The sequence below is a fragment of the Euleptes europaea genome, chromosome 6 (genome assembly GCF_029931775.1).
Source record: "Euleptes europaea isolate rEulEur1 chromosome 6, rEulEur1.hap1, whole genome shotgun sequence".
Lineage (NCBI taxonomy): Eukaryota > Metazoa > Chordata > Lepidosauria > Squamata > Sphaerodactylidae > Euleptes > Euleptes europaea.
Genome location: NC_079317.1, coordinates 83,631,783 through 83,657,045, shown reverse-complemented (window position 1 = coordinate 83,657,045; position 25,263 = coordinate 83,631,783). Strand labels below are relative to the sequence as shown.

The following is a 25,263-nucleotide window of genomic DNA, read 5'->3' as shown; positions in this document are numbered from 1 at the left end:
CCAATGGTGTTGAATGTAATTGATCTCTTCAATTTGCTTGATGAACGGTTAAATACCTACTTGGACAGGAAAATCCGACTTGTTGAGATCTCCCTCTTAGAATTGGAAGCGGAAAATACTGTAACTAAGATACGCCTTGAAGACTACTCATTTGTGGAAGAGAGCTTGCTGACAATTTTCAAGGATCATCTTCGGTGTTTAATGAAAATGATGAAAAGAAGGAGGCGTTGGAAAACCCTGATAAAGGGACTAACCTAAATGGCTCTAGTGTCTTTTGTGGTGAAGATTAACAAATGGAATTGGTTAAAAGGACAGGCTTTAATTGGATATGGATCTTATTTGATAAAATAATTTACTAGTAATATTTCATTGAATGGTGTTAGGGAGGAAGGGAGAATTTAAAACAAATTAAATTTCTTAATGGAAGTAATTAATGCTACTTTGTTCTTCTAATCCATTTATTATTATTGTCCTTTTTTATTTTATTATATTATAAGATAGAATTAATTATTAACCCTTTTTTCTTGTTTTTTTGTTTTCTTTTTTGTTATAGGATTAGAAATTTTTATGCAAAAGAATATATAAATTTATTTGGAGATGGAGGAGGGTTAGGGGGAGTTAACCTATGATTGAATGCAACAATCTTGGCGAATGTTTTTTATCTATTTTGATGTTTATTGTTTATTTGTATTTGCTGAAATATGTGTTTAATAGTTTTGAAAAATAAAAATTTTATTGAAAAAAAAAAAAGACTGTCCTGACATGATTAGGGCGCATTCGACCAGAGCATATGCGGCATCCATCGCATTTTCCTCTAAGGTTGATCTTCACCACATCTGTAAAGCTGCTACTTGGTCCACGCCGTCCACGTTCATGAAACACTACGCTGTGGATGTGGATTCATCTAGAGAGGCAGCAGTGGGACGTGCCGTCTTGCAGTCATTGTTTCGGTGACTGTCCCACACCCACCATCCGGGCAACCGAGCTTGCTACTCTCCCAGTGTGGGACTGCATAGAAGCCACGCAGATGAAAACAGAGTTTCACTTACCTGTAACTGTTGTTCATCTGGTGGATCTTCTATGCAGTAACACATCCCTCCCTCCTTCCCCGCTGTGGGACCTCTCTGCATTCATGTGGTTGTTGGTTCCGTGGCAGCAGGTTGGAGAACTGGAGGGAAGAGTGCTCCCTCCCCCTGGGTCATGTGACCGCTGGGCAGGAAGGCTGCCTGCCCCGAGGGGAGGGGGAGCACTCTCTTTTTAGATTTTGCTAGAAGCTGACAAATCTTATCCGTGGCTGGCCTGCGCCTGCGCAGTCCCAATGTGTTACTGCATAGAAGATCCACCAGAGGAACAACAGTTACAGGTAAGTGAAACTCTGTTTTTATTTCACCATACAATTAAAATCCTACTGTGGACTTCACCTATTTCCAATGAAAACTGGCTTCTAACTCCTAGTGTTTGCAAACAATTTTAATGAAACTCAAGAAATTTTAAAATATGATTCTAAACAGACTGAAGAGTCACTGCTGGTATTAAACAAACAAGATAAATACAAGACATTCACTTAGGGTGGCCAACTCTGACTTGGGAAATTGCTGGAGATTTGGGGGCAGTGCCTAGGGAAGGTAGAGGTTTGGGGAGGGAAAGGAGCTCAGGTTGCCAACTCAGGCTTGGGAAATCTCAGGCGTGGGATCTGGGGAGGGTGGGGATTGGGGACTGGGAGAGGCCTCAGTGGGTTATAATGCCATTCAGTCCACCTTCCAAAGCAATCATTTCCTCCAGGGGAATGATCTCGGTAGTCTGGTAATCAGCTGTAATTTTGGGAGATTTCCAGGCCCCACATGGAGGTTGATAAATAAGAACCAGAACGCAGCTCAAATTTGCAAAAAGTATCAAACAGTTATAATAAAATATTATACAATACAGTGACTACAATAGTGAGGTGCAAGCAAGCAAAAACAACATACAAAAATGTACAAGGACAACAACAATAGACAGAGAGTTGCAATGTCTCTAAAAAAGCGTTATAACAGACTTTTCAAAGAGCCAGAAGATCCAACAATCTTTTAAAGCTGTCTAAGGAGGCTTTTCCATACGGACGAGTCAAAAAGTCCACGTGGACTACAAGGATGGAACAAAAGGGGGAGGGAATACCCTGGTATCATGGAAGAATGTAGAATGGAAAACGTCTTCCGGAATTATAACGTTTTTCACAAATATATTGCTTCTTCAGCCTTTGTGATAATACAAAATTCTTAAGCGCCACAACCAGGCTGCATCTTCTCTCAGGAGTAACATTGACTGGAGGTTGGCAACCCTAGAAGGAGCTCAGTGGTGATGTGATGCCATAGATTCTACCCTCTGAAGCTGCCATTTCGTCCAAGTGGGGATCAACTATAATTCTGGGAGAACTCCTGGCCACATCCAGAGACTGGAAACCCAACATCCACTTCACCCAAATACAAGATAAATTCATCCAAGTTAAGAGAAGATTATCACTTACATATCTCATGAAAAGTTAATGAAACTGTTCTTTGCTCAAAATTCCAGTTTATAACTTATATTATTTCCTTGAAAAGCAACATTATTTTGTTTATCAACATATCCAAATGCTCAGCTCATGCATGGGACTTCTTTAGTGTAAATATCACAGGACCAGAGGTGCTCAGCATTTACAAATTTCCAACATCAGATCCTGTGAAAATGATCTATGCATATTTTTTGCATGTATCAGTTGCTGGCTTAGGATCTATGGGCATAAATCAGAGGCATAGCCAGGTGACCAAGCAGACCTTAGTACTGTGTTGCTTTGAATGGGATGCGCATTCCAATGTGCATCAAATCCACATCCGTATTCTTGTACGACTCACTGCACATTAACAGTTTGCTTATGCATGACTAGAGGTGGAGTGTTGCCAAAGTCTGTAGTGAAATGTATTCTTCTTAAAACTATTCTAAATATTTAGACATATTTAAAGTAGCAATCTATTTTTAAGACTTCCTTTTGTTCTTTTGCAAAAAAAAAATTCCATCTGAAATTCAAACTTCACATTAAAAGATATGTGTATTTCCCCTTTTGAGGCAGCTGGGGAAGGACTTTCACCAGGAAAGAGTACTGAAGAAAAGGGTTCAACGCACATTCTCTTTTATTCTAAAGAAACTGGCACCCCTCTACAGTTGCATTTTAAACCCCCCCCCAAAAAAAAACAACCCAGGCAGGAGGAGATTTATCACAGCATAATGTGTCGTTTGGCTCAGAGAGCTTTCTAGACAAAACAGAACAACGTCCAGTGGTACTTTAAACTCTAATACATTTACTGTGGCAACATGGGTTTAAGCTTAACAATAAAAGACACAATGATAGTCTGCTGGGTATTTTCCTTCATTTAACAATCTAGAACGCACAGGAGACGATGCTTTCATATTTTAAACCAGTTTGCTTCCTTTTCAGAGTTCGGCTACATTGCAGCTCAAACTTGCATGCTGTTGGATTGGAAATTTAGCACCATTTTTGTAACTGAGCACGATCTCTTTTTCACTGCTGCCAAGTGAAGATTCAAGACCTACTTTACATAACAGCTAGTTATATCCAGAAACTTAGCCCAATGTTCCTTCCCCTGCCTGCTATAAGGGATTTGTCTTGTCTGCTACACCCATATGTTGCCTTTTCAATCTGTGCAGATGTACAAATTCCAGTATACCATAATATGGTATAATACGGTAATATGGAGATTATGGTGTGCATACACCATGAGACTGTTTCTCCATGACCCTGATTTACAGCTTTCCAGGGGCCTTTCCCCATTAACGAAGTATGGTGCAACAACAGCCTTTGTGCTTTCACTGTTTGCACCCCAGAGCCTAGGGTGGCCAGCTCTGGGTTGGGAAATACCTGGAGATCTTTGGGGTAGAGCCTGAGTAGGGCAGGGTTTGGAGAGGGGAGGGACTTCAATGCCTTAGAATCCAGTTGCCAAAGCGGCCATTTTTTACAGGTGAACTGATCTCTGTTGCCTGGAGATCAGTTGTAATAGCAAGAGATCTCTAGTCATCACCTGGAGGTTGGCAACCCTACCAGAGCCCCAAGTAGCCTCTCTGCTATTTCCTTGTACTGAGCTGAGTTTGGGAGGATTGTAGGGAATAGATAGGATTGCCAACTTTATCCCTGCAGGAATGGTGAAATTGAATCCCTTGTGCATGTCCTTTTCAATTGTTGCTTTTATGCTTGTAGCCGATCCCAATTAATTGACCCACTGTTTGTAAACAGGGAATGGCTCTCTGGTGAAATAAGGACATCCTATCTTATGACAACACAAAAACCAAAAATTATTGAAGCAGTGGCAAGGTTCTTACAGCTAGCAATCAGGTATCGTGAATGGTGTGTAGCTTTCCTTAGTGTCTGACTTGGGATGGTTTTATTTATTTGTACTCAGTTTTACCCAAATGTATGTTCTTCCTTTTATATGCCAATAAAGGCTTGTGTTGTGTGTATTGTGTTGGATTGCCAACTTCTCACAGTAGTACTAGTTGTTCCCCAAATACAACACAATGCTATGAGAAACAGAAACAGGGAAGCACTATCAAGCACAAGTATGAAAGCACTGATGATCTAGGCCATGCGTTGCATTCGCAGAATTACAGCACTTCTTCCAGTCAAAAGCACACTTGTGAACAGAACACTTAAAAAGCATTTATGTCACTCAACTTCCAAGCTAGCAGAGACCTGTAGATAGCCCTCAGATGCTCCCACAGTGCCTGTTGTTCAAATTATAACATTTGATGCCTGATAACATTTTAGGTATACAGCAATGCAATACAACTGTAGGCAATGAAGTAAAATCCAGCTCTGTTTGACCTATACTCTATGCCTCTCAACAGACGGCTCACTAAGATCGCACACAGCTGTTTATCTTAAACCAGGAAATTAGCACTCTGCACAATGTGCTATTGAGTCAGTATATATGACAAATCACTGCGGGGTTCACGTTGACAACATTTCCCTATGATGTTGAAAGGAAAAATACCGGATGTTTTTATCCAAAGTGTCCTAGGTTTAAAAGACAATGATAAAGTAAAACTAAGCATGCCAGATATACATTGGCTTTAAAATTTTCAACACCTTTTAAAGAACATGATGTTCTCAGTGGTTTTTTTTTTTTTTTTAAAGATGACTGATGAATAGAGAGGCAGATGTAAATACTTTTAAGATATTGGGCACACTTATCCAGTACTTTATAAATGCATATTAGAAAAGCCCTTTGATGGGCATAGAATCATAGAGTTGGAAGGAACCACCAGGGCCATCAAGTCCAACCCCCTGCACAATGCAGGAAATTCACAACTACCTCCCCCCTCCACACCCCTAGTGGCCAGAAGATGGCCAAGATGGCCTCCCTCTAATCATCTGCCTAAGGTCACAGAATCAGCATTGCTGACAGATGGCCATCTAACCTCTTCTTAAAAACCTCCAGGGAAGGAGAGCTTACCACCTCCCAAGGAAGCCTGTCCCACTGAGGAACCGCTCTAACTGTTAGAAAATTCTTCCTAATATCTAGACAAAAACTCTTTTGATTTAATTTCAACCCGTTGGTTCTGGTCCGACCTTCTTGAGCAACAGAAAACAACTCAGCACCCTCCTCTATATGACAGCCCTTCAAGTACTTGAACATGGTTATCATATCCCCTCTCAGCCTTCTCCTCTTCAGGCTAAACATACCCAGCTCCTTCAACCTTTCCTCATAGGACTTGGTCTCCAGACCCCTCACCATCTTTGTTGCCCTTCTCTGGACACGTTCCAGTAGGGCTGTCAATTCGGTTCGGTCCGAACTGAAAATCAACCGAATTTCCCCTGATTCGGTGATTTTCTGTTCGGACGGATCCGAACTCAAAACTGGCGGGCAACCGGGGGCCCCGAATTCAGCGAGTTCGGAAGTTCGCGAATAAATCCGGCAAATTCGGGGCCCCCTTCAGGGGAGCCGGCTGAAAGGCGCGGGCTGCCCTTTAAACTGATCTGTGCCTCCCGGCCGGGAGGCACAGATCAGTTTAAAGGGCAGCCCGCGCCTCTCCAGCGGAGCCCGCTGAAAGGTGCGGGCTGCCCTTTAAACTGACCTGCGCCTCGGCGCAGATCAGTTTAAAGGAGGCTCAGATCAGTTTAAAGGGCCCCCGCACGCCTTCAGGGAATCCCTCTGAAGGCGCGCGGGGGCCGAATTTTCCCCCGAACTCCGGATCCCCCCGAATTACTGGGGATCCGAAGCGGGGGAGTTCGGACTTCAGCACGTACCGAACCCACAAGGGTCAAATTCGGCCGACTCCGAACTGTACCAAATTTTTTTTTTGACAGCCCTACGTTCCAGCTTGTCTACATCTTTCTTAAATTGTGATGCCCAAAACTGAACACAGTACTCTAGTTGAGGTCTAACCAGAGCAGAGTAAAGTGATACCATCACTTCGCGTGATCTGGACACTATACTTCCATTGATGCAGCCCAAGACTGCATTTGCCTTTTTAGTTACAGCATCACACTGCTGACTCATGTTCAGTATTTGGTCTACTAAGACCCCAAGATCCTTTTCACACACACTACTCTCAAACAAGTCTCCCCCATCCTATAATTATGCATTTGATTTTTCCTACCTAAATGCAGAACTTTACATTTGTCTTTGTTGAAGTGCATTTTATTAGTTCTAGCCCATTTCTCCAGCCTGTCAAGATCATCCTGCATCTTGGCTCTGTCTTCTACCGTATTTGCTACCCCTCCCAATTTAGTATCATCTGCAAATTTAATAAGCATCCCCTCTATTCCTTCATCCAAATCATTTATAAAGAGGTTGAACAACACAGGGTCCAGCACAGATCCTTGAGGAACTCCATTAGTCACTTCTCTCCAAGTGGACGAGGAACCATTAACTAGAACGCTTTGGGTACAATCTGTCAACCAGTTGCAGATCCATGTAACAATAATAGGATCTAACCCACATTTTCCCAATTTGTCAACTAGAATACTATGTGGAACCTTATCAAAAGCCTTACTAAAATCTAGATAAACTATGTCTACAGCATCCCCCTGATCCAGCAAGGTAGTAACTTGCTCAAAAAAGGAGATAAGATTAGTCTGGCATGACTTATTCTTGAGAAACCCATGCTGGCTCTTAGTGATCTAAATGCTCAAGGATGGATTGTTTGATGATTTGTTCGAACTCTTTTCCTGGTATAGAAGTCAAGCTGATGGGTCGGTAGTTACCCGGATCCTCCTTTTTCCCCTTCTTGAAGATGGGGACAACATTTGCCCACCTCCAATCTTCTGGCACCTCACCTGTTTGCCAAGAGTTTTCAAAAATAATGGACAGAGGTTCCGAAATTACATCTGCAAATTCTTTGAGTACCCTTGGGTGCAATTCATCTGGCCCAGAGGATTTTGTTTCATTTAAAGAAACCAGGTGTTTGTGCACTACCCCAACACCAATTCTAGGCTGCAAATCCCTTCCCTTATCACATGTTCTGTTTATGCCATGTTGAGCACCACTTCCCTCACGAGAAAAAACTGAGGAAAAGTAGGAATTGAGGAGTTCTGCCCTCTCTTCATCTCCTGTTACAATTTCACTTTCCGGTCCACGCAATGGGCTTGTCCTTGTTCTTACTCTTACTCTGTACATAGGAAAAGAACCCTTTTTTGTTGCGTTTAGCATCTCTCGCTAGCCTAAGTTCATACTGAGCTTTAGCTTTCCTAACACTCTCCCTACAAGCACTAGTTATTTGCTTATATTCCTCTTTGGTTATAAGGCCCTCCTTCAACTTCCTAAATGAGTCTTTTTTATTTCTCAACTCTTTAAAAAGCTGTTTATGGAGCCACTCTGGCCTCTTTAGGCTCCTCCCATTTTTCCTTCTCATAGGAATGGTTTGGGATTGCACCTTCAGTATTTTATTTTTGAGAAACGTCCATCCTTCTTGAACTCCCTTCTCCTTAAGTATTTCTGACCATGGGATTCTACCTAGCATAAGTTTAAGTTTGTTAAAATTTGCTCTTTTGAAGTCCAACCTACATGTCTGACTACGTACAGGTTTTCCTCCCCCCAAGATTGTACTCTCATGCAGTTGTCTTATAGCATCGGTCCATCTAGTATAATCGGTCCATCTACTCTGTCCATTAACAACTCTCCAGAATTTCAGGCAAGAAGGAAGTCTTTCTCAATGCCTGCTACAGAGATCCTTCAACAGGTGATAGAATAATAGAGTTGGAAGGGGCCATACAGGCCATCTAGTCCAACCCCCTGCTTAATGCAGAATCATCGTAGAGCACCCCTGACAAGTGTTCATCCTGCCTCTGCTTAAAGACTGCCAATGAGGGACAGCTCGCCACCTCCCTAGGAAGCTGATTCCACTGTTGATCCAGCTGGTACTTTTTCACTAAGGCTGTCAATTCGGTTCGTCCCGAACCGAAAAACAGCCGAATTTTCCCCGATTCGGCAGTTTCTAGTTCCGATGGAACCGAATTCAAAAAAGGTGGGAAAACAATGAGCCAAATACGGCGAGTTCGGGGCGATCGCTGAATAAATTTGGCAAATTCGGGGACTCCGAATCAGCAGCATAACCATCAGTTAGTAAGCAACTAGCAGCATTCTCCCGTGGCCAATGGTGGCCAAGCCGGGTCTTCTTCTGGCCAATCAGTTGCGGTTGAGTGCATGAGCCCAGCTGCTGCGTGGCCCAGGGAGAGAGAGAGTGTCTGTTTGTGTGTGAGAGAGATCCCCATGGGGGGGTGCGTGTGCACTTTCGCGCCTTTCCGCGGCTCTGGGGGGGCATGTTTGGAGGTAGAGGTCCCAAAATTTCAGCGTAGCTTGAGGGGACCCTTCTTGCAAGAACCCCCAAGTTTGGTGATGATTGGGGCAGGGGGGGCTGAGTTATGGGGCCCAGAAGGGGTCCCCCCACCCATCTGCCCATTACAGCCTTTAAAAACACATTCACGTTGGGCCGTACCATTACCCCAGCCTGGGGGTCTGGTCTGGTGGTTGCCTCGGCAGTTGGGCCGTACCATTACCCCAGCCCGGGGGTCTGACTAAAAGGCAATTAATCCCGAGTTATGGGGTCCCCCCATTCACCCATTGGAATGAATGGGAGCAGGCAATCCTTAATGTGCATCTAGAGAGCGGCAAATCCAAGGCAAAACCTCCCGTGCCAGAGAGTATGTGTGTGTGAGTCTGCTAGAATCGTATTGGGTTACTCCTGAGTCCTGACTCCCAGTCCCTGCTCCTGAGAGAAGAGGACATCCACAGTAAGACCCATTTGGGGGCTTTTCTCTATAATTCTCTATAATTTTTTCCTGTGTGAATGTATGTGGGGGGGGGGAGATTCTGTGTGTGTGTGTGTGTGAGAGAGAGGGGGGAAGCCAAAGGGGGTGGGTTTACCTGTTCTGCTGGGGTGGGTGGGCTTGATTGCCTCTGTGTGGGACTGCTTTCTACTGTTTTCACCGGTTGCCAACTTCGTGTGGAGTTAACTGTGGGTCAGTGAGTCTCTCTCTGGCTGGTTCCTATGGTTGCCAATGGGCTGTGCAGCCGCTCCTGTGGGCTAGCTTGTCATTCGTTTTAGTACATCCCCTGTAATGTATTTCAGTGGAGTCAATGCAAGTCAACTGACATTCCCCTCTCCCATTATCTTCAATGGGCTGTGCACCCTCTCCCACTGCTTCCAATGGGCTGACTTGTCATTAGTTTTAGTACATCCCTTTTAATATCTTTATTCCAATGGGCAGATGGGGGGACCCCTTCCGGGCCCCATAACTCGGGGGCTCCTGACCCAATATTAACAAAACTTGGGGATTCTTGCAAGAAGGGTCCCCTGAAGCTACACTGAAATTTTGGGACCTCTACCTCCAAACATGTCCCCCCAGAGCCACGGAAAGGAGCGAATGTGTTTTTAATGCCTTTATTCCAATTGGCGATTTTGGGGGGGACCCCTTCTGGGCCCCATATCTTGGGACCCCCTGACCCAATCTTTACAAAACTTGGGGGTTCTTGCAAGAAGGGTCCCCTCAAGCTACGCTTAAATGTTTGGACCTCTACCTCCAAAAATGCCCCCCCGGAGTCGCGGAAAGGCGTGAATGTGTTTTTAATAGCTTTAAACAGCCGAATTTCCCCCCAAACTCCGAAACTCGCGCTGAATTCCACGGAGCCGAATCGGGGGGAGTTCAGACTTCAACATTTCCTGAATCAAAACGGGCCGAATTTTGCCGAATCCAAATTTTACTGAATTGTTTTTCAACAGCCCTATTTTCCACCCATAATTTAAACCCATTATTGCAAGTCCTATCCTCTGCTGTCAACAGGAACAGCTCCCTGCCCTGATGCCAGAGATGAGACATTCTGCAGGCAAAGCATGTATCCTATCAGGTAAGCCATCGCTATCTCTTCCCACACACACATAAATCAGAGGGCTTAGAAGTATGACGTAGTATCATGTGAAAGGGAAACTATGTACCAAGTACTGTCAGTTTGACAAGGAAGCATGGACTCTGTTTGCTGCCCTATGTTTCTCTTCTCACCATTTCTGGGGGTACTTATTGGACTGGCAAAATATCTGGATGCAAGAGAAACACAGTATTAAAAAACAATTACAGTGAGTTCTCCAACAGAAGTTGTCCCACGGACGGTATTGGCTCCACAACTTGTGGAACATCCCAAACTAAATCCTCGCAGCAGCCAATTCTACTGGGAAGTTGACAGCAGCTCTAAATACAGTCTAAAAAAATGGATTAAGATGTTCTGCCCAGCCCTACAAATAGGAACAGGAAAGGATAATAGCGTCAGAAATAAAACAATTCAACTTCGGTTGACAGTTCTGTAACAACTTTTTAAACTATGCTGGTTCCCAACTATGTGGATTATACTACCGGGGAATTTTAGGGCCAATGAATTTTACTTGTCCTCTGTAACAGCCAGAATTTGTCTTATGTTGTGGCATCACAGTGGTCTGCGTGTTCCTCACCCACACAGTCATAAGAACAAGTAGAGCTTGCTGGATCAGACCAGTGGTCCATCTAGTCCAGCATATAGTTTCACACAGCAGTCAACCAGTTCCCCCCAGGAGGGGGCAATGATATGGAATGAGGGTGGAATGAGGACACCAAGTACAATATTATATCACCTATCAAACCTCAAGATTTGACCAGTGCATTAAATATCTCCTCCCAACTAGAAATTAGTACATTCAGATACCTACATATATTAAAAGGGCACAAAGAGGTTTTCCGCATTCTATCAGGATAACAGATTTGATGAGGGTACTTACTTTATCTGCAGGTGGCAAAAGGGAGTGATGAGTCTCAGTTGGCTGACCGACATCTTCAGGTAGGGTTGGCATGACGGGAGCTGGACGCCACGTTGGGTTGCAATGCGGACTAAAGAGACCATGCACTGATGGGAATATGTGTTTCAAGTTAACCTCATAAGAGAGAGTCTGAAGGGCCTTGTGATCCAAAGTCTATAATAGATGCCAAAAATATAAGTCAAATCCATTTAAAGTCTAAGCTGTTAACACTGGGATCACTTTATAATAATAAGCAGCAATAAAGTTTAAAGGAACAACTTATGTTTCCCGTTATGTTTTATTAACTAGGGCTTTTAAGGTCTAATGTAACATAATAGGGACATTTTAAGAGAAGCCTTTTCAACATTCCATGAATTACTGCAGTGGAGGTTTCATTGGGGATTTTTAAAGTGTTGTCTTACAAGTTCAGATAGAACTATACATTCTCTCTTGCAGCTATTCTGCAAACACCCAAGAATGACATTTCTTCATATAATATTTGTCCTATGTATAGCTTTGAGCATGCAAAGCTCTTACAGTAGAATTATAAAGTAGATCAGTATTATTCCCAGAAGCTGGGGCCTGTGGAAAACAGTTTGAGGGGTAAACAACCCAGAAACCTCCCTCTCACTCTCCAAATATCTCCCGCTAGGATTCTAGAAGCTCTCAGGGGCTTGAGTAGCTCAGTTCCCCCTTCAACAGAGTCTCAATGTTCCATGCTCCTGGAACAGATTAGGCTGAGTTTTTCTATTTGTTTGCTTATGTTTAATTTACAAATTCATATTTGTCGGCTTACCTGGGGAATCCTTCTGAGTATACAAAGACCCCTTACTTGCTTGTGGGTGGCATGGTTATGCAGCTTTTGTGATTGCCATGGGGGCCAATTTCAGTGAATTAAATCACAATCTAGTTTCTTCACACAGTACCAGCAGTACCTTTGTTTGGGGGTGGGAAGCTGGGAAAGGGAAGAAAATCTCTATTCATTAGCCCATTCTCCTCCCTTCCCGACGTGGGTGAGAAGGTGGGGTGACACGCAGTGTCACTGAGTAGGAGGGCATCCAGAGATCAGCTCTATAGATCATATGTACAGGCCAAGGGAGGTAAGAGGCATATGAGCTTCTATAGTTCTTGCCTTCTCAGCCTTTTTGTGGGTGAAGGTTTTCTCAGAGCATGCTACTAGGGGTTCTGGGTCTGGCAAATGTACCACCTTGGAGCTTAGCCTTCTAGGGTTGCTAGGTCCCTCTTTGCCACCAGCAGGAGGTTTTTGGGGCGGAGCCTGAGGAGGGCAGGGTTTGGGGAGGGGAGGGACTTCAATGCCATAGAGTCCAATTGCCAAAGCGGCCATTTTCTCCAGGCGAACTGATCTCTATCGGATGGAGATCAGTTGTAATAGCAGGAGATCTCCAGCTTCTTCCTGGAGGTTAGCAACCCTATAACCTTCTCATCCACACAACGTCAACTGGGGAAGAAGGTGACAGGAAATGCACTCAGCACAGTTGGTCTGGCTGAGAAGACCCAGGGGAAGTGCTATCAGACTTGGAGCAAGGTGGCTGTTCTATGCATTGGACCTGGGCAGGGAACTCTGACTTCTCAACTTCTTAGATCCAAACAGATTGTATATATACTGTGCAGGAAGAGCTAAATAAGTTAATTTTGTGCTGCAGTGATTGTAATTTCAGTAAAATTGTACCTGACCATTCAATCTATAAGGCTGTCACTTTACCCTTATTTATTTTATGTGTGTGCACTTTATTCTGAAAATAAGGGGCTCAGTAGCTTTAAAGCTGCAAGAGGTGATTCCAGTTCAGTCACCCAGCCTATAGGCTGGAAATATATTGGTAAAGGAGGGATGGGCAGAGAGATAGAGAAAGCTTAAATTTTGCCAACACAACCCACAAATGACAAGTTGTGTTTTTGAGGCTCAGTAAGAGTTTCAGTTTCATGTCATGTTAGAGAGTTCTACAACTCATAAAGGGAGATTTCAAAAGTGCCTTAGCATAAAAAGCACAAAGCACACACACACACACACAGTGTCTCTGCAAGAAAGGCAGAGTATAAATTAAGTAATTAAGAAAATATGAAGTCAGGGCATCTTCAGACTATCTTTGAAAGTTTTTTTTAATTCATGAAAAGTCACAGGAAATTTCTGAGAACACGCGTACAAAATATGTTAATGTGCAACTTTCTGATTATGCTATTCGTGAATCAAAGAAAAATGCACAAGATAAAGTATATGTGCTTGCTCTACACGAAATGGGATTTGGTCCATTTGTTGATCCTGAGCTGCTGTTACTGGCACTGGGTTGAGGTTGTAAATGAAAGACGAAAGCCCAGGAGTCACCAGAACATAAAACGCCAAGGAGTGAAACATTCTCCCTTTAGCAGAACAGATTTAATTGAGCATTAAAAAAAACCCTGTATAACATTAGTTTTCAATATGCTTAATTTTAACCAATTTAGAAGTGAAAACCTGCATCTCACTACATTCTGGTATTCTTGTGTCAACCAATACAATATAAATAGACTTTGTTTAGTTCTTGCATGTTTCATAAACTCCTTGCTTAAAATAAAGCAGCTGAGGATTAATCCTCACCCCAAGGCTCACATCTCATCACTGGATGCAAGCAACTTCCCTGTGTCGCTGAGCAGTTTTGAGAACACAGTCTCCAGGAAGTGATTTTCTAAGAGTTCTATTCCATAAAAGGAAAAAGTATTTAGAAATGCCTGGCTTTCAAAGCTGTTCCCTCCTTACAGCTCGTTTGACCTACAGCAAAGAAAGCTGAATACCAAATCCCCTCAACCCCCCAACCCCAACCCCAAAACAAAACAAACAAACACACCCACATACCCCTCCCCAGTAAACTTACCTTCTGAGTTGCAGCTGAATAATTGGGCAAGAGTGCAGAATGAAGGTGATTTACTTCATCTCCAGTGCTAACCTGGCTGTTGGCCTCAAGTGTTCTGCTTATTAAAAAAAAAAGCATAAAGAAAAAAGAAAAGCCATACATACAATAGCTTATAAATCATTTTCTAAGATAGCTTGGCACTTCTGAGCCACCAATGAGGTACAGGCATCTTTAATAGGGTTGCCAACCTCCAGGTGGTCTGAATAATGATGAACAGGGGGGAATGGGGTACTAAATTTCCAGGCCAACAAAATAAGAACAACATAAGAACATAAGAAAGGCCCTGCTGGATCAGACCAAGGCCCATCAAGTCCAGCAGTCTGTTCACACAGTGGCCAACCAGGTGCCTCTAGGAAGCCACTAACAAGACGAGTGCAGCAGCACCATCCTGCATCCATAAAATGGTACCCAACTATGGGTATAAACTTATATTCAGGACTCACAATGTGTCTGTATATTAATATGAATTCAATAGTAGTCAAGGTACATATTACATTTGTAATGCAAAATGACCCTTTATAATGCAGACTAAATATAAAATAATTCTTTTATACAGTGTTTCTTCATATATCATATGCTGCAAGTTGTCTCCTTCATGGAGCAGCCAAATTCTGTGTTGTTAACAAGTTCCTAGATTTCACTTGTTTCATTTTGTAAGACTTGCATTACGAATGTAATATGTACCTTGGCTACTATTCATATTTTATACAAACACATTGTGAGTACTGAATATAAGTTTATACCAATAGTTGGGAACCTCCAGGTGGTGGCAAGAAATCTGCTATTACAACTGATCTCCAGCCAATAGAGATCAGTTCACCTGGAGAAAATGGCCGCTTTGGCAATTGGACTCTATGGCATTGAAGTCCCTCCCCTCCCCAAACCCCACCCTCTACAGGCTCTGCCCCAAAAACCTCCCGCCAGTGGTGAAGATGGACCTGGCAACCCTAATCTTTAAATACGGTATTTTCCAACAGTTTGCTGAAGTGCCAATTGTTGCCAAGCTTGCTCTGCATACTTAAAAAAGGTAAAGGTCCCCTGTGCAAGCACGGGTCATTCCTGACCCATGGGGCGACGTCACATCCCGACGTTTCCTAGGCAGACTTTGTTTATGGGGTGGTTTGCCAGTGCCTTCCCCAGTCATCTTCCCTTTACCCTCAGCAAGCTGGGTCCTCATTTGACCGACCTCGGAAGGATGGAAGGCTGAGTCAACCTTGAGCCGGCTACCTGAAACCGACTTCCATTGGGATCGAACTCAGGTCGTGAGCAGAGCTTTTCGACAGCAGTACTGCAGCTTAACACTCTGCGTCACGGGGCTCCTATGCATACTTAACCCTCATTTAAAACACACACACACATTGATAACATAGAGAGAACATGATTGTCAAGTGCATATGACAGAGTAGAAATATTTCACACCCACAGTTAAAATAAATTGTACAGGCAACAGACTGAGATGCAGGTGGAGAAGAAGATACAGGTGGCTTCCCCACTGCTGGTACGGCTACCAATACAGTGTATTAGCAAAGGAGCTTCCATGTGGCAGTTACCCCTGCAGTTTCCCTCTCCTAGTCCACTGGGGCTTTTTCAATTTTTCTTTGAATCAGCAATTAAACACTGTTATATGGATATGACATTATTACAACATGTCACAACTTCTCTGAATTCTCAGCTTTCATTTTTTTAAAAAATACATAAATCTCAAGCCCCTTACATTGCAGAGGTATTAACCCAGGTATTAACACATGTGCAAATGGCTATAGTAACAAATCAAACAAATAGGGTTGCCAGATCCCCCTTTGCCACGACGGGAGGTTTCTGGGGTGGAGCCTGCGGAGAGCAGGGTTTGGAGAGGGGAGTGACTTCAATGCCATAGAGTCCAATTGCCAAAGCGGACATTTTCTCCAGGTGAACTGATCTATATCGGCTGGAGATCAGTTGTAATAGCAGGAGATCTCCAGCCATTACCTGGAGGTTGCCAACCCTACAAACAAAAAAAGGCATCCTATTTCCAGTTTCCCTGCCTGTCTCTCCTCTCCAGTGGGTGTGTGTGTGGTGATGATGCTTGTTCATTACAAGGTTTTATGTGCCATCAAGCCAGAATTTGTAAGGGCTGTTGCTTTTGAGTAACAACTATAGGCACCTTATTACCATCCCTTCCAAATTCATACCAATCCCCAAACCAGAGTAAGTAGACAGTAAGACCCAGACTACAGCTAAACCCAAAGTTTGGTGCCTAGAATGTAGAGTTTACAGTTTTGTCACATTCCCTTGGAACCTGATATATCCTAAGTAAACGCCTTCGCCAGGTGAGAAATACCATCAAGCCCAACAACTTTACTGAAATTGAAGAGTGGAAATACTTCAGCTAAACTGGGTTATTACTGCAATACGAGCATTGCACTACCTGAACACAGGCTTCAAGGGTTTCAGCCTCCTCTAGGTTTTAAACATGTTATTAATGCTTCTTTTGGCAATACACAGAAGTGTTAAATGGAAATCCTATGTTTTTCTTGGGATTCAAATATACAATCAATCAATAGCAGTACACAATTCTTGCCATTTATTTTTATTAATTTGATTGGGTGGTTTCCACAGCAGAGGTACTTAAATAAAATTAGAAGTTTCCAAACCAATCTAATAATTTACTAAAAACATTTTAGAGGGTTTCTACGAGTCAGAGATACCAATTAAGACACTGCTAAGTCATATAAAAGGTGACACATCTTCCAACTGGGATCCTTGACTCTTACCAGTGATTTCATATGTGTGTGTGTGTGTGTGTAGTATGAGGAATCTTTTTAATTCGATTATTATGAAACAGCTCATAAAATTTCCTTTCAATGCCTCCCTACTTTGAACATGAAAATAGAACACTGTACAACTTATATAATTCAAGGGCTGCCAAGTGTCCACAGTAAGGCTTTTCTGGCTTTATTGCCCTGCAATATGAGCTACCTGTTAGAGATAATGGTAATTCCCTCCCCCTTCACTAAATGATTTTACCCATTTCATGTCATTTCAAAGATCTGATAAATATCCTTACATAATATTCTTCCTCCCCACAAGTCTCCAAGTGATTTTCTCTGATCTCACAATTTGCAAGTTATAAGCAGTCTGAATGGTAATTTCAAGCCCCTTCACTCTGTTTCTGTCAGTACCAACCACTCACAGTAACACTGAATCAAAGGAAGAATTTCAGACGACTATATCAGCCAACTTCTGGGATTTTACTTGGTGGGAGCAGGGAAAGGTCTCCAGATACCCAACGTGAATGGATGTTGTAATCAATAAAGGGGCAGGAGCAGAATTGGGGGGAACCAGCCCATGAATTCTTCAGTCTTCTCTATTTAGCTTCCCCTTAATGTCAGTCTGTTACTCCTAACTATAGTCTGTTTCTTCAGGTTCAATAATCTCTCACTTGAGAGGCGGAATATCTACAGGCAGGCAGCAGTGCACCCATGCCTCTATTATCCTTTCCTCATGACTATTAATTTACTTGTGCTCATCCACAGTTCTCATTGCAAGTAGCTGACTGTGTGTCCTTGTTTGACTGGTTACTAATCCACTATTTTAATCCTAAAAAAAAATTCAAATTCCAGAAACCTACCACTGATAGCTCAGTTCTATAATTGTATAGCAATCCTATAAAATTTGGCCTTAAGGCTGGGTGTGAACATAGAAAGAAGCAGAAGATGAGCCTGCTTCCAACCACAGCAGTGGATAGGGGCTTGTAACAAAATGTTATTTAATTTATTTTATTTTTTTTAAAAGAGTTACCACAGGGGTGACCCCCTAACAGTCTTCTAGACTGAGCAATATCCGCCATGGCTATAATACACAGAGCCATTTATAAAGAGGATCTCTCCTCCGCTTCTTCCCCTGTGTATATCTTTGACATTGACTACTTGACTTTCAAAGACTGTATCTGAAACTTTTAATTTCTTCTTCATTTCTAGGAATCTAGGTTTAGGAACTAAGGCAATAAAGTAGATTAATACTTTTTATACTGCTGATACTTCCTGGTCACCTAGAATAGATCTTCTGGCATTCTTATCTTGTTGGTATTAGTTAGTAGTCAAATAGGCAAGTTATAAGGTGGCTATGGATAGAACAACTATCACATCCTGGTCCAGAGAGAACTGAAAAATTTTGTTCATGGAATGACGGGACTGGAATGTATTCCAGTGATAATCTAGTTAATTCCTTGGTTTAAGACACCTTTCACATAACAGCCTGCATCAAGAACTCCCAAGAACAACCGAGTCAAGCCAGGGTCAAGCGTGAGTCCAAGTACCCATGGATAAAGGACCATTGAGAACTCTGTGAACAGAGATTTCAGTGGGTTTTCATCCTCTAAAATCAGGTGCATGGGGGCCCATTTCAGATCAGGACTGCAGAACAAGTGAAGGGGCTGTCTAAACTGCCCTCTGCACATCATATTCCCAGTCTGCAATGGACCAGGGAGCTGGGGAGGGGGGGAATACAGGCATCTGGTGGGGGAACCTATACATGTTTGCCTCAACAGGCACCAATCTGAATTGGGGCCTTGTACAATTGCTTTTTTTAGAGATGAAAAAAAAATCAAATGAGAACACCCAGCATCACATTGGTTTGACTGCTTAGTGTAGTAGTTTATAAACTGTGTTTTGGAAAACTGAGGCTTCTCTATGAGAGGCAAGTTTTGTAGAAAGATAACTTACCTCCTACTACCAATTCTTCTCTGTAGTGTACCATTACAGGGGTATAGTAGCTACAGTAGCTCAGAAGCCGAACAAGACAGGGGCTGGGCGAGGGCTCTTACATTTTCTGCGGGCAGACCGGAGTGAAATGCTCAGGTCGACAGTCCGGAGGAGGGCCTGCCCCCAGAGCCCCAGGACCTGTTTGGTCCATTTGAACCTCTGGGCATGCCAGAGGAGGAGCGGCAGGGCAGGTAAGTTCCCACCAGAACCACCAATGCCACAGATCCCTCCCTGGCCTCCCAGCTACTACCATTTTAATGTGGCATGCCTGCTGCCCCCGCTGCCCCCCATGGCCCTGAAAAGCCTGCCACCCAGCCCGACCAGCCCCACTGAGCCCCCTCGCCGACTCCAGCCTTCCCCCCAGCTCAGGCCTGCAAACGGGGCTCTTTTGGTGAGTCAGAGCCTATGCTGCATACTTGCTGGTCTATCTGAGGTAGGTTTCCATTTTCTCCTAGTCCAATATCTCTGGTGCACACTGCCAGGGAGACCTTTGTAATCCACCCTCTGTATCTGCATCTCACAGCTCTACCCATGACATCAAAAATACTGACTGCAAAACCCACATAATCCTCAGGTAACAGTTAATTAGATGTGGCTTTTTTTTTGTACAACGAACACTTGCATACAGCATCTCAATTTATGATTTATCAAAGTCAATCCCCCTCCTTCCCAGTGAACCTAAAAATGTTTCGTCAGAAGGGGGTCTTTATCATCTTTCAAATACAAAACCTTCAAACACTTGGCCCACCTACAAGGTAGGCACAAAACACTGGAAACTCTTGTACATTTTGAATTAAAAAATAAAACAAAAGTACAATTTCTAGCTATGTTCTGTATTTCCTTTCCCCAGTTCCCCATATCTATTCTTTTTTCTGCTTAGAACAATCTTTCAGAAACTGGATCATAGCCCTAGATGCTTCCCTTATGCTAAGCTTCCACTAGGGTTGCCAGGTCCCCTCTCCCCGGTGGGGGATGGGGGTAGGGTTGCCAAATCTAGGTTGGGAACCTCCTGGAGATATGGGAGTTGAGCCTGGAAGAAAAGGGACCTCTGTGGGGTATAATGCCATAGATTCCACCCTCCAAAGCATCCATTTTCTCCAGGGAAGCTGACCTCTGTAGTCTGGAGATGAGCTGTAATTCCAGGGAATTCCCAGGTCAAACCTGGAGGCTGGCATCCCTAGCTTCCACCATAGCTGACTGTTCAGTTAAAACTACAAGAAAGGCCGAGGATGGAGAGGCAGTTGCACTTCTGAAGACAAGGAACTTGCCCGGTTCTCCCTACAGGGCAGAGAAGGTTTTTTTTTCTATAACAAACTCAGGACTGCTCTGGGACAGTCAAGCAGGCCTCAATGAGTTAACCTATATAAATCTATACAACCACTATGGTCTTCAGGGGCCCTGCCAGCTACGGTTGCCAGCTCTGGGTTGGGAAATACCTGGAGATTTTGGGGGCAGAGGCTGAGAAGGGCGGGGTTTGGGGAGGAGAGGGACTTCAATGTCATAGAGCCCAGTTGCCAAAGCGGCCATTTTCTCCAGGTGAACTGATCTCTATTGGCTGGAGATCAGTTGTAGTAGCAGGAGATCTCCAGCTACTACCTGGAGGTTGGCAACCCTACTGCCAGCTAAGGCTAAATAGGTGACAACTCAAGAAAGGGCCTTCTTGATTGTGGCACCAAAATCATGGAATCCCTCCCCCAGGGAGATTCGTTTGCCCCTTCACTGCTTTGTCAATGGGCAAAGACTTTTCTGTTTTGTTTGTCGTTCTCCCACTGATAGTCCTTCCAGTTTATGCATTTTTAATTGTTGTTTTATTACACACACACACCCAAGTAGGGGATCTGCAAAAACTTGCAGGGGCCATCTCATTCCCCTCCACTATTTCCTCTTTCACATCCCCCAAAGTCCCCATATCTTCTCCCCTTTTCCTGCTTCCTTCTCCTCTTCCCACTCACCAGCCGATCTACCTTTATATGCCCTTGTTTTCAACTTTCCCTCCTTCTCTCCTCCAGGAAGCCACTGCCTGAGAAAACTATGGCCCAGGCGCATGGTGCGGCCCACTGGTCTGGGCCCAGTTGCATGGTGGGGGACCTGGAAGGACTTGTAGGGGATACCTAATTTCTCCCTGTGTCACCTACCCCACCTTATCTCTTTTTTCCCCTCTTCCTGGCAGCCCCATGTTCCCCTCATCCTTCTCTCCTTCCCACCCACCCACCTTTTATTTGCCCATCTTCATCTATATTTTAATTTACTTGATTTATACTTCACCATTCTCCACAATGGGGACCCAAAGCAGCTTATATCATTCTCATCTGGGGTTGCCAATCTCCAGGTGGTGGCTGGAGATCTCCAGGTGACAGAGATCAGTTCACTTGAAGAAAATGGCCACTTTGGGAGGTGGCATTATACCCCATTGAAGTCCCTCCACTTCCCAAACCCTGTCCTACTCTGCTCCACCACCAAAATCTCCAGGTATTTCCCAACCCGGAGCTGGCAACCCTATTTTCCTCCCCTCTATTTTACCCTCACTACAATATTGTGAGGTAAGTCAGGCTGAGAGTTCATGATAGGCCCATGGTCAGTCACCCTGTTCTCTCTTTTAAACTCACAGTGGTGAGTCCTATGGTAGCTTAGCTCAAAGAAGATGCTCACATAATTCTCTTGCAAACGCTAAATGCTTCTCTTTTAGCTGGGATGACTGGATGCGTGCATGTAGCCACCTGAATTGCTTTTGGAAGTCACATTTTCTAAGCCTCATGCTGTAGACAACCTTTCAGATATATGCCAAGTCTGGGTTCTAGATCTTAACACATGAAGCTGCCTTATACTGAATCAGCAGACCCTTGGTCCATCAAAGTCAGTATTGTCTACTCAGACTGGCAGCTGCTCTCCAGGGTCTCAGGCAGGGGTCTTTCACATCACCTACCTGCCAAGTCCCTTTAACTGGAGATGCTGGGGATTGAACCTGGGACCTTCTGCATGCCAAGCAGATGCTCTACCACTGAGCTACAGACCCTCCCCTTTACACTCTTAGTGTAACTCCCCTTCCATCTCTAACTGAGGGCATTAAACAAGTGCCTTTCCTTACAGACTTCAAGTAGTTATAATTTTACAGAGTGGTTGGTTTTAGAAACAGTCTTTATTAAACCTAATCAAAGGAGTTAATGTGACATGGCATGGGATGCTTTGTTTGTTTGATCTTCTCCTTTTCAGTTACTGGCCCAGGTTCTCTCTCTGCTTGCTGTTTCCTTATTTGTCTACCATCTCTTGAGGACTTGAATCTCTGCCATTTATGGTCTCTTAACCTTCCCACAGTACACGTATGCTCATTTAAGAATGGTACTTCAGATGAAATTAAAAAAAATTAAGGCTAACAACTTCAAATTACCTGAATTCATATCAAAAGTTGGTATCTCTGAGTATATGATAGGAAACACCAAGTACTATGTAATTGCCCTTCCTTTACTGCCCATCAACATAAGAAAAAACCATAATGGTCTTTTCATAGTGGGCAGCTACAGTTCTCTGGGAAGCCCAAAAGCAGGGATTGAAGGCAACAGCCTATCTAACCTGTGGTCCAGAGGAGCAATGCCTTTGAACACAGAGGTTCTATTTAATTATCATGACAGCCAATGAGAGTCCTAACCTCCATACATTTCTGTATTAACTTTTTACAGCTTTTGAAGCTAGTGGCCAATAAAGCATGTAATAGCAGTGAATTTTATAAGCTTATTATGCACTGCATGAAAAGTACTTTCATTTGTTCTTCCTGGAATTTACTGCCCATCCATTTCATTCGTTGACCTGTAGTTCTAGTGTTATAAGACAGGGAGGAATAAAAGAGCCCCCTACCATGTCAATTATTGGCCAATACACGGAAAGAAAATGAGACTGGCCATCCTCGATATCCTTGCTAGTGCACTCATTGGCCAGGCTGTTCAAAAGCAGGAAACAAGTTTACTTTTCATTCAGTAATCTGGGGAAATGCTGTCTCCACATATCCTTCCATGACCGTGTATAATGGAAGCTCAGGACTCCTGAAAAGTCCCATATGATCCCTGGGCACCTTCATGGGCCTGCCGATGGGTACAGACCTAGGCATGATATTTCATTATACTGATGATTGCTGAAATGATTAGGATAGTTTTTAAGCTGTGCAATAAGCAAAGAGATATAAAAAACTAAACTGGAGTCTTTAAACTATGAACGGGAAGAAGAGCAACCAAAATGATTAAGGGACTAGAGCAACTGTCCTATGGGGAGCGGTTTAGGACACTTAAGGCTGTTTAGCTTGGAAAGAAGGCGGCTGAGGGGAGACATGATAGAGGTCTCTAAAATTATGCACGGTTTGGAGAGAGTGGACAAGGAGAAGTTTTTCTCCCTCTCCCATAATACTAGAACACGGGGTCATCTGCTAAAGCTGGAGGGTGAGAGATTCAAAACAGATAAAAGGAAGTATTTTTTCACACAACGCATAGTTAATTTGTGGAACTCCCTGCCCCAGGATGTGGTGATGGCTGCCAGCTTGGAGGGCTTTAAGAGGGGAGTGGACATATTCATGGAGGAGAAGGGTATTCATGGCTATTAGTTAGAATGGATACTGGCCATACTGCATACCTATTCTCTCTAGTATGAGAGGAGCATGCCTATTATTTTGGGTGCAGTGGAACACAGGCAGGATGGTGCTGCTGCAGTCGTCTTGTTTATGGCTTCCTAAAGGCACCTGGTTGGCCACTGTGTGAACAGACTGCTGGGCTTGATGGGCCTTGGTCTGATCCAGCAGGGCCTTTTTTATGTTCTTATGTAAGAAGAGTGAGTAGGGTATAAGGTCATTTATGCATGGGAGGTTTTGCCTTGGATTTGCCACTCTTTAGATGCAAATGCTCTGACCTGGGTGGCCCAGGCTAGCCTGATCTCGTCAGATCTCAGAAGCTAAGCAGGGTCAGCCCTGGTTAGTATTTGGATGGGAGACCACCAAGGAATAACAGGGTTGCTGTGCAGAGGAAGACACTGGCAAACTACCTCTGTTAGTCTCTTGCCATGAAAACCCCAAAAAGGGGTCGCCATAAGTCGGCTGCAACTTGAAGGCACTTTACCCACACACACAGATGCACATTTTCCCCATCCAAATTCTCAAAACTCAACAATAAGCCCCCATGCAGAGTTTTGAGAATTCGGATGGGGAAAATGTGCATCTAGAGAGTGGCAAATCCAAGGCAAAACCTCCCATGCATAAATGGCCTTCAAAACCTCCCATGCATAAATGGCGTAAGGGGCAGGTTGGGTATAGGCTAGCCTTTTCTCAGAGGGGCCTTTCTGTAAAACTAGTTGATAGCCAGTGATACAGCATCTCCTTAAAAACACATACACAGACAACTGATAGGAATGCATTCTTCCAGTGACAAAAACAACAAAACATTTTCCAAAGGTTAGTGTTGGGCCACTTGCTGATCACTCTAAAAATGGCAGACTGGTTGTCTATAATTGTTATCTGACAGTCAACAACATACGGTAAGACTGCATTATTCGTTACCATAGGAACCTTCTAAGGATTATATTCAACATGCTGAATGCTGGGTTTCCCCCTCAATCATTTGGGGGAACAGGACACTCAGAAAGGTATCTGACCTTTCCCTTCATTTGCTACACTAGCACTCTGATTCTCTGATTTTTTTTTTTTAAAACTGCCGCAGTATGTTATTTTAGCCTCGTTCCATTAACTGCCCATTTCTTTTACAATGTTGCCAAACAGGCATTTTAAATATGTTTCGGAGAACAATGTTTAACAACTCTAAAGAAACATCTTCCTTTTTCGGCATTAGACATGCACAGTTCTAGCAAAAGCATCTACTGATAAAAGTGTCTATTGTAAAAGGTCTGAAACTTTACTAGTAATTTTATCAACACAATCCTCATACAACAAAAATAGGTTTATGTTACCTTTTGTTTTTTCCCCCATGCTCTGTTTGATAGACGCGCCTTTTCTTGTTTAAGAGATTCTCTCTGGATACTGGTCTTTGGCCCAGGAAGAGTAGATTAGGAAATGTCCAACAACATCTCTTTCGAGTTGAAATATGTTCTAAATTCAGCGCTTCTATTATTAAACACACAATATCTGAAGATCAAAAACTTGGAGGCAAAATTATGCCTTATGTAACTGACAAATGCCATTTTTATAAAGATTGTACCAGCAACAAAAATTTTATTACAGCTTGTTTAAAAGTAGAAGGTAAACTTAATATGTTGGAACCCATCATTTTGAGAAAACAGTAGTTTTAAGGCAATTTGGAAATAAGAGGAAATATTTTAAAGGAATAATTCAGAAA

The 25,263-nt window shown here is 43.4% G+C and overlaps 1 protein-coding gene across 1 annotated transcript in view; it reads right to left on the bottom strand.

The window, feature by feature from the left end:
• Window positions 1-11,346, bottom strand: part of IRAG1 (inositol 1,4,5-triphosphate receptor associated 1) — a 56,967-nt gene extending 45,621 nt beyond the window's left edge. The window contains exon 1 of the mRNA XM_056851460.1: window positions 11,275-11,346. Coding sequence (XP_056707438.1) covers window positions 11,275-11,346 — 72 coding nt within the window. The remainder of the gene's footprint in view (window positions 1-11,274) is intronic.
• Window positions 11,347-25,263: the final 13,917 nt, after the last annotated feature.